The sequence below is a fragment of the Musa acuminata genome, chromosome BXJ3-3 (genome assembly GCF_036884655.1).
Source record: "Musa acuminata AAA Group cultivar baxijiao chromosome BXJ3-3, Cavendish_Baxijiao_AAA, whole genome shotgun sequence".
Lineage (NCBI taxonomy): Eukaryota > Viridiplantae > Streptophyta > Magnoliopsida > Zingiberales > Musaceae > Musa > Musa acuminata.
In genome coordinates, this window is record NC_088351.1 from 28,341,184 (window position 1) to 28,351,097 (window position 9,914).

General features: G+C 32.9%; 1 protein-coding gene across 1 annotated transcript; it reads left to right on the forward strand.

Annotated features, from left to right (window-relative positions):
- The first annotated feature begins 1,947 nt into the window (after nucleotides 1-1,947).
- Nucleotides 1,948-9,041, forward strand: LOC103978524 (uncharacterized). The gene is made up of 5 exons (XM_009394350.3): nucleotides 1,948-2,345; nucleotides 6,113-6,149; nucleotides 6,262-6,498; nucleotides 6,588-6,635; nucleotides 8,440-9,041. Exons 1-5 carry the CDS (start codon nucleotides 2,044-2,046, stop codon nucleotides 8,917-8,919), a joined length of 1,104 nt encoding a protein of 367 aa, XP_009392625.2. The 5' UTR covers nucleotides 1,948-2,043; the 3' UTR covers nucleotides 8,920-9,041.
- Nucleotides 9,042-9,914: the final 873 nt, after the last annotated feature.

The window sequence follows — 9,914 nt, forward strand, 5'->3', positions numbered from 1 at the left end:
TTGTATCGAAACAACTCTCGATGAATATTCTTCTCCTAATGGTAGTAGGAGAAGGGGTAGATTATTTATTTTAGAAGAATTAATATAAATAATTTACCTTATTTGATTTATAGAATTACTCTTAATTGATGAAGAGCTTATTTTTTATAATTAATTTTCTTTTTCTCTTGTTATTGATACGTATTAGATTTAAGGTTTTTATAATGATGATAAAACACTTATTAACTAGATTTTGTTTGATTTCACATATGAAAATTAGAAGTCATCACAAAACTTATCAAACTTTAATTTTTAATTTATGTAAGTATTCGAAGATCAATTTAAATGGATGAGATAAATTTATATGTATATATAAATATTATTTACTCTCATCTCGAAATGATAATGAATATAAAAATTATATATTTTTTAAAAATAAACCTCAAATAATATAATAAAATAATAATAATAATTCATGGTTCACTATGGAGAAATCTCTCCTCTACAACTTATCATCATGAAACATTCAAGTGAATGCAATCGAACTTGTCTTTCATTGGCTAATAATAATCTTCTCAGTATTTAGGCCAAGAAAGAATGGTGTTCATGAAAGTTATGTGAAGATTAATATCAACCTAGTTATATATATGCATTATAAACTGAATTATTATTATTATTATATATACACTGACCCATCACCATTAGGCTTTCTCTCTCTATCAAGTGGATAAGCTCCAAGTCTATTCCACCCCAACATATTTATCCCCATTGTTTTAGAAAAGAATAATTGCCTTCTGAATTTTCAAATATAGCATTTATATTTCACCAAATACTTATATTTTCCATGACTAGTGAACCACCATTAATTGTGATTACCAATAAATTTTAAATATATACAATATGCTTTATTAATTTATTTATTGTTTCACTCTTTCTCCTTTTCCTTTTTTCTCTTTCATTTTTTTCCCTTTTCCTTTTAGTGGGGAAATACAGGTTTTAAGAATAATATGAAGAGAGAGTTCAAGTTAAATATATGGAGAAAAATGATTTTTAATCTGAAATCTCAATGGGATATTAAATTAAGTTGAAAATTTAATATTATTTCATTAAGAATCAATTGATCAAGGTCAACTAATTATATATATATATATATATATATATAATTAATTTAACCTATTTTATGCCCCTATACTTCCACTTATTAATGAAGTGATCCATTGTTACTTGATACTTCAACTTCCATTAATAATATGAATATTCATATTCAAGTGTTATATAATTTATTGAGAGTATATTATAATAATATGAATATTATTTTAGGTAGAGAAGGTTCACTTTACAAAACATCAATGATTTATGGGCACCTTTGCATATTTTGTCATATATTAAAATAGTTTTGCATATGTATCCTTTCAAAAGTTTGAAAGCAGCATATCTGCAATTAATTTTTGAATAGCACTATTGTATCATTTCCATTATTTAGATATCATTATGTATATTTTTAAAAAATATTAAATATATATATATCCATCTCTAATTAATATACAAAAAATATAAAGGATGTAAAATTTTCAACACACACACTCATATATGTTACATCTTTTATATTTTTATATATTAATTTGAGATGGATATATATATATATATATATATATATATATATATATATATATATATATATATAATATTTTTAAAATATTATTTTTTGCAAATTATAACAAAATTATCTTGTAGATCAACTATAAATATAAATTTCTTATACTGATATTTTTAAATTTGATATAAATATAAATATAAATATAAATATAAAATGCTAATAGTAAAGTGGCCAAAAATGTTGATAATGGGATATTTATTGAAAGTATACGGACTAATATGAGAATTTACTAGTATAGAGGATCATTTCGCAAAAATACCCAAAAGCGTTTTTTGCATTTTAATACTTTTAATTATGGTAAATAGTTTGCCTCTTCCAACGACTCTCTCACCTCTTTCACAGAGACACCGACCACCGCCGCTCTCACAGAGAGAGAGAGAGAGAGAGAGAGAGAGAAGGGGAAATTGATGGGAGGAGTGACGTCCTCGGTGGCAGCGAAGCTGGCTTTCTTCCCTCCGTCGCCGCCGTCGTACGAGGTGGTGACGGAGCCGGAGTCCGGGGTGGTCACGCTCAGCCGCTTCCCCCACCGCGAGAACGTGGAGGTGCTCCGGCTCCCTACCCGCCGTGGCACCGAGATCGTCGCCCTCTACGTCCGCAACCCCATGGCCACATCCACCCTCCTCTACTCCCACGGCAACGCCGCCGATCTCGGCCAGATGTACGAGCTCTTCGTCGAGCTCAGCATCCACCTCCGCGTCAACCTCCTGGGGTACTCCGCTCGATTCCCTTCCTTGCCCTTTGCCTCCTTCATTCGTCTTACAGATATTTGATTGATTTTGTTCAGTAGGCCCCTTGAATGGACATTAGCAATTCGTTAATTGGAATGTTGTCTGGGTGTCTGGAAATTTTCTACTTCTTTCTTTGAGATCTGACTATATTTGATTATGCAAAAGCTAGATTTCATTTTAATTAATCGAGTAATTTCGTGCTTAGGAATGTGTTCTAGGCGGCTTTCATGCTGTTGTGAACTATAGATGAAATTTTTAGATTCACATGTCATTTGTTTCCATTTGGACAACTCGTTTTCCGAACAAGAGTGTCCAAAGTATGATTCGTGTTGTCCAGTTTGAACACTCTCATTTTTTTTCTTGTTATACATTTTGATCAATCATTAGTGCTTGGTGGCTATAATTAAGTTGAGCACCTAGAAACCAGGTCAGGTGCCTTGGTGCATGTGCATGCATGTTTAAGAATATACTAATGCTCTGTTATCTAATTGTATATCCAAACATAGCGATGTTCATTCATGCACACACATAAAATAGTGAAAAAGGACCAAATGATTTAACTTTACACCCTATACCGTTAGTTATACAATTAGTCTCAGCTTTTGTTTTAGCTTCATCAAATTGACTTTATCATTTTCAAATCCAGCTTTACAACATTTATGCTCCCAAAAGAAAAGTCTTATCCGTGCTACATAGTTCCTGATGGTACGAGCCAAAAATGAATCACTAGAAACACCAGAGTGAATTGCTTCCTAATTGCTTTCATTTTATTCTTCCAATTTTCACTTTATTTCCCTCTAATTTTCATCCACTTGGGGCCTTCAGGCAGAAAACATGTATTTTAATGGTTCCCAAATGTCTTAAACATCAAGGCAACCATCACAATTTTCTTTGTTACATGCATGATGCTTTATACGAGTCTAGGTTATGTTAGTCCTTAGATACCTTTTGAAAGCAATGTTGCTTGGTATTTGTTTTTAAATGATAAGCCAAACTCTACCAGTTCTAGTGTCATCTAACAGACTTCATGTTCAAGCATACATGTCTTGAGGTGTGTTGCTAGTTATTTGGTATAGTTTCATGGTTGTTGTTTTGAGCCATGTTTAATAACAAAAACATCATTTGTCCAGCCTCTTTTCTCTGGTAGGAATGTGGTAACTTATTTCGTTATCTTTTACAGTGGCAATGTGGAGATGGTTTCATGAAGTAAAAAATCAAAAATAAGAAAACCTAATTATGTGTACTCGTTTTAGTTAGGAAAAGGTTTTAGCCAATTAATTAGGGGATGAATTGTGTGAACGCTTGATTTAACTAGATGTGTTCATGATATGCCTCATAATGAAAAATAAAAATAAGGGAATTTGTCCCCTTCTTTCTTCCATGTGCCTACCTCTGTAGCTTGATGTCACTTTTAGCGACTTAGTCCTTGTAACCTAGAACTTTGCCAAGAACATTCCATGGAGTAGAGCTGAACAAAAGACATGTAGATATGCTCTACATCATGGATACAGTCAAAGGTAAGTTACAGTATGTTAAATTAGTCAGAATAAATCTCTGAATTTATCACTTTTACCATCATAGTGCATAAGTTTTAAGGCTGATTGATGCAATGACTGGTCAGTTGCTGGGTGTGCAGTTGTTCCTTTGCAAAGCCATACATAGACAAAACCAAGGTATACAGTTTCAAATGTTACCGTCCAGTACGGGCGGTATGTACCAATCCGATAGTAAGCTGGTACGCGGACCGTTCCGACAGTAAATCGGTACGCGGACTGCTCGCTACCAAACAGTATTTTTTTATAAATAATATATATATATATATAGGCGATGTTGCATATTTTTAAAATTTTTATATATAAATATATAGATATATAAATAAAAGATTTCATATATATATATATATGTATATATATATATATATGTATATATATATATATATGTATATATGTGACCCGCCCTAGGAGAAGAGAGGCGACGTTGCTTATATATATATACCGAACGGTCTACCGAGTGATATACCGCTCGGTATAAGTACCGTACTGTCCCGAGAGAATGTCGAAACTTTGGTACGGTATGATATTTCAATCTTTGGACAGAACAATTCTTTTCTCTCTTCATGTGAAATTTAAATGCTTAGAGAGTGTCATACACCCGAAGGCTGAGCAAGTGCGCCCATCTATTGCATAAGCTTCTTTGCTAAGTGTGTGGCATGCAACAGTTTCTATCTATGGTCATTAAAAATGTGGCCCTAACTGCTCCCCACCTCTCCTCACCTCCCAAAGGCGAAAGAAGGTAAAAATATCATAAAAGCGAAATCTTCCTCTTAAATCCAAACCCTATTATGGACTCTTTGAACTGTAACCATTGTTTCGGACTTACTAATTATAATATTATAAGATGAAGTGAACTAGAGCATGTTTAGCACAGTCCATTTAGTACATTATCATCTAATAACATATTACCACAAGCTTTACTTGATATATGAACTTTATATCATGGTCCTTCAAAATATTGAATTTAACATAACAGACCATGTTTATAACTTTAAAATATCGGTTTAAGAAAATCATAAATAAGTCCATCAGACTTGACAAAACCAGATTATTGCAAGCTGGTGTATATTTTTTTTGCTATTTATGAAAATATGTTTATCGTTATTGTTGTTTTTACAAGTTTATTTATGGGCAACTGGTTTTTACACTTTCTAGAGACTATATATGTTTGTAACATCTTAATCATCTGGGAAAGAGGAAAATAAACTGATGAAGTTAATGCGAGCAATATACAGGTCTTCGAAGAGGACAACGTGCTGATATTTTGGCAAATCTTTTGAGATTTCATTGAGATGGTACAGTGATGTTGATGAAAGCAGGAAGATAAAGATTTAATAATGAAGTCGAATGAGGAGGAGCTTGGCTAATGAGAACTTGGTTTACTGTTGTAAAATAACCTGATATAGCTTGGTATACTGTGTAATTATCCGGAAGTGAAAGATGAATAATGGCAAAGTAGAAATGACTTGGAATTAATCAGGATTTGAATGTTATATCTAGTTTTGTATGTAAATCATTTTTATTTAGCTTCTTGATAAGATTTTCTATGGAGACGATTAGGTTTAGGGAGACAGAGAACTGATAATTGCTGTGTTGTTCCAAGTGATGTTCTTATGTTGGATTATCACAAAGTAGTCTGACAGCAAAGTTCCTGTGTTGTTCTTTCGATTGCTGATGCTAGTTCTGTTAATGTTTCTCTTGAATTCAGTAAATAAGATACAGTTAAATCGTTGGATTGACATTAATAGCTCTATTGATCCACATTGTCAATCATCAAACAATGAGTGTTTTTCTTAAAAACAAACCAGGTTTATTTCATTTATCTTATTTGTAAATTGTCTCTGTATGCCCACAGTTTGTTTCAGTTGTCATAGATCTTAGGATAATTGTTTCTTAGTCTTTCAGACACATGTTTTGATATGTTTGTTTTGTCTTAATCCAAATCCTATTTTGTTTGAGAACCACAGTTGTGCATATTAGGTAATTAGTAATTTGTATCAGGCTTCCCTTTTTAGGACTTTTCTTGCTTCTAGTCAAATGAGTACAACATTCATAGGATTTAAGATAAATATTGAAGCAATTTGGAAAACTTGGCAGTCGACTACAGTTTCTTTGCTTTTAAAAAAGCATTGCCAATTTATTATAATTATTATCATGATGCTGCGAACTGACTGAGGTTTTCGTACACCTTGCAGGTATGACTATTCTGGATATGGACAATCATCTGGAAAGGTTAGATAATTGTCTCCTTAGCTTTTCTTAATGACATTTTATTTCTTTACAGCATTGTGTCATTGATAGGATGATAATAGGGTCTAAGTAAAGAAAATTTCCATTCTTGTAGCCAAGCGAGCAAAACACATATGCTGATATAGAGACTACTTATAAATGCCTTATAGAGAATTATGGTGCTAAGGAGGAAGAAATTATCCTCTATGGTCAATCTGTGGGAAGTGGTCCAACTGTGGATTTAGCTTCTCGCCTGCCTCACTTACGAGCTGTTGTGTTGCATAGCCCTATACTTTCAGGTTTAAGAGTGATGTATCCTGTTAAACGCACATACTGGTTTGACATCTACAAGGTTAAGTTTCATCATAATGCTTATCTTTTTCTTCTTCTTTTGATGTATCTATTGCATATCTTAACTTTTTAGTGTCATTCTCTTTCCAGAATATTGACAAAATATCATTGGTCTATTGTCCTGTGCTAGTAATTCATGTAAGTATATCTACTCTTACATTCTTTATTTACTTAAAGCATTAAATATTGTGTAACTGTCATGTGGCATCGTTTTATTCAGGAACTAACATGTAATTATTTCTTTGTTCATGCTTAAAGAACTACTGTATGGCTTTAACAAATATCTAATGAAACAAAAAATGAAAAGAAATTCCAACGAAGCATACATGTAAGCCATGGTCACATGTATTTTTTAGCTCACTTTCTATTGTAAGGTCATTGAATTTCCCAATATGCTTCATACGGTCTGCTTTCAAGAACCTAGTCGATTGTTGTGATTCAGTAAATGTTCAACCGCTGGCACTATTCTGTCTTTCAGATTTTTATCACTTTTTTACAATGAAATATGAGACTGATTGTGGACTATCAGCTTTGAATTTGCACTTTTTCAGCACATCTCTTGCATTTTTATTCTTTTTATATGGACATGATCATTCTGCCAATTGCTTTTATTTGATATTATGGATCTGACTCTTTATAACATGCTCAAACTTGCACTCCCATTTATCTCCTATCCAAATTCATACATGAAACAGCATCGGGTGTTTTTTTTTCACTTTTCTCCTCTTTATTACATATACATTGACATGGCTAAGTTTCAAAGGAGAGCTGATACTACAAACCATTGTTCTCTTGAATTTATCGGCCCCATAAAAAATCTGGTCAATACTAGGTGTTGACCTTTGTTAAATGCATAAGCTGATGTCATTTTCATTGGTATGAGACCAAAAGGACAGGATATTAAATGGAACAAAGTATACAGGAGATATATAGGAAGATGAGGAGACCCAATTTAAAAACACAAAGAGAACCAAAGAACTTAATATGATGTACTGACATAATATGATAAAAATTTCTTGAAAATTTATAGCATCATTTATTACAAATTATACAATAGTGTCTTTAGACTTTAGAGCATCAGTGCTATCCTTGTATATCAGATCACCCATGAAAAACGTGTCCAACTTTTTGCAGCTCATTCTTAATCCAATGTTGTTGGAATATTTGTGTTATTTTTCCCTCAAAACTAAGTTTATAGACATTAATTCCCTGGTAAAAGAATTTCAGGAAACAGTAGCACAAGCACCACTTTGTGAGCCATTGAAGTGTCTGATTATAGTGCCTCTAGTTATGTCCTCCTTACAGTACAAAATTTCACAAAGTTTCATAGTTTGGGCAAGTCCTTGAATATTCTCTTCAGCTTCAACTTAATATCTTGCATATGCTTTTTAAGTATATTTCTAAATGGTGCTTATTTGTTGGGATGGTTGTTTGTTTCCCATAATATACTAGACAAACCTTCATATCTTGTCATGTTCATATGCAGTGTTTGTGTCCATGCTTCACAAGTCACAAAAAGGATCTAGTTCCAAGCTGTTTATTATGTAAAATTTGTAAAATCTGCTTCAGTGTACTTACTTTCTAAAGAGAGACATGATTTGTACTATTAAAATTTTCAATTTGCCAAATTACATACAAATCTGTATGCTACAATTGGAAGTTTCATTTTTACCTTGAAAAGTTGCAAACACCATATGTTGCCCCTTAAAGCATTGGATTTTGCTGATCTTTACGAGGTAAATATGAAACTTTAGAACATCGCAACTGTGTATAAGCAATTGCCTTCTGTAATAATGGAGTTGCATCAGTAATAGCACATGCAAGCTATTGCATGTGTCTACGATTAGGATGGATCCTGTTTCAGACTTCTCCAATTTTTTGTATGAAAATATGTTTTAGAGTGTGATTGCAGTCATTTATTCATATGTTTTCTGATATGCAGGGAACATCAGATGATGTTGTAGACTTTTCTCATGGTAAGAAGCTTTGGGAATTGTGTAATGAGAAGTATGAACCACTTTGGCTAAAAGGAGGGAGGCATTGTGACTTGGAGCTTTTCCCAGAGTACATTAGACATCTCAAGAAGTTTATATCTACGGTTGAGAAATCACCTTCTCAGCGGAGAACCTGGAGAAAAGGTGCAGAACAGTTTGAACCATCAAGGAAGAGCACTGACTGCTTTGAACCATCAAGGAAAAGCATTGATCGCAGAGAAAAATCTAGGTCAACCACAGAGAAGTCGAGAAACAAGGATCAGAGATCTACCAATGTGGAAAAGTTGGAAAAAGTAAAGGTATCATTTGACCAATTGGAGAAGTCTAGGAGGAGTTTAGATTGCTTTGATAAGTCCAGGAAGAACATTGATCAACTCGACAGAGGACGGAAGAGTGTTGACAGACTGGATAGGATATGGGCTGGGTGAGCTTTTTTACCTATTTGTAAAATTCATACATGGGCTTGATTGTGTTAGGAGAAGCATCTGTACATTTATTTATGTTTACCGATCACATAATATATCTATGGATGTCTATATAGCTTGGGATATATGTTGAAAGTTTAGTTGAGTGATTGTTGCTCTCGGACAAAGATTTTTCTTATGACAATTAACCAGTTTATGTTCTGCAAGATTCTTGTTATTGGAAGTTGTCTGAAGTTTTCATTGACTGTTTTTCTACATCTCTCCTTCCGACAATCAAACTGTTTCCTGCAAATCTTGAAACATATTGAGGCCATCTAATTCTTTTTCACTAATCTTAGGTTGAGTGCTTTTTGTTGGATTTTCCCTCTGCCAGCTCTTATTTTTCTCTTACCTGTTCAGTCTTCAAGATCAATTTTCACACTCAGCACTTGAAGTTCTTTGATTACCATGGCCTAGTTGATAGTACTTTCCATCAAGAAATTTATGATTAGGTGAACTATCTCTTGTTGGTGCTTAAACCTGTTTTCCCTCAAATCAATTTTTTCCCTCTATTTTGTTTCTAGTTCTGTTTCTCTAACCTAAGAAATATATTTAATTTTATAATTTTTTTTTTAAATTCCAGATGTAAATCTTTTACAAGTTCATAAATTTTTTTCAGTGCTATTTGGATTTTGGAATGTAATGCTTATGCTGATCTAAACCTATGAAGTATTGGTCTAGAGGTAAATTTAGCAGCTTACGTTATTTTGATGCATTCAATCAATTATAAAGCTTAAATTTCTCTATATTTGTGAATCTCTCTAGGTTATGAGAAGTGTCCTTAGCAATCTTCTTGACTATAAATATATTATTAACATTTGGGCGGTGAAGGTTGTGTTTGAAGAAAGACTAGCTAACTATTCAAAAATGTTACTTCTCATTAAATTTGAGTACAACCGGATGAGTGTACAACATATATCCCGTTATCTCAATATTTTTCTCGAATAATCTATGATTGT

What these genes read in the sequence shown, in the direction of transcription:
- LOC103978524 (XM_009394350.3), top strand. Translation starts at nt 2,044, where the DNA reads ATGGGAGGAGTGACGTCCTCGGTGGCAGCGAAGCTGGCTTTCTTCCCT. An exon ending in CTCCGCGTCAACCTCCTGGG is followed by an intron (nt 2,346 to 6,112) that starts GTACTCCGCTCG and finishes TACACCTTGCAG; the next exon opens with GTATGACTATTCTGGATATG. An exon ending in GTCCTGTGCTAGTAATTCAT is followed by an intron (nt 6,636 to 8,439) that starts GTAAGTATATCT and finishes TCTGATATGCAG; the next exon opens with GGAACATCAGATGATGTTGT.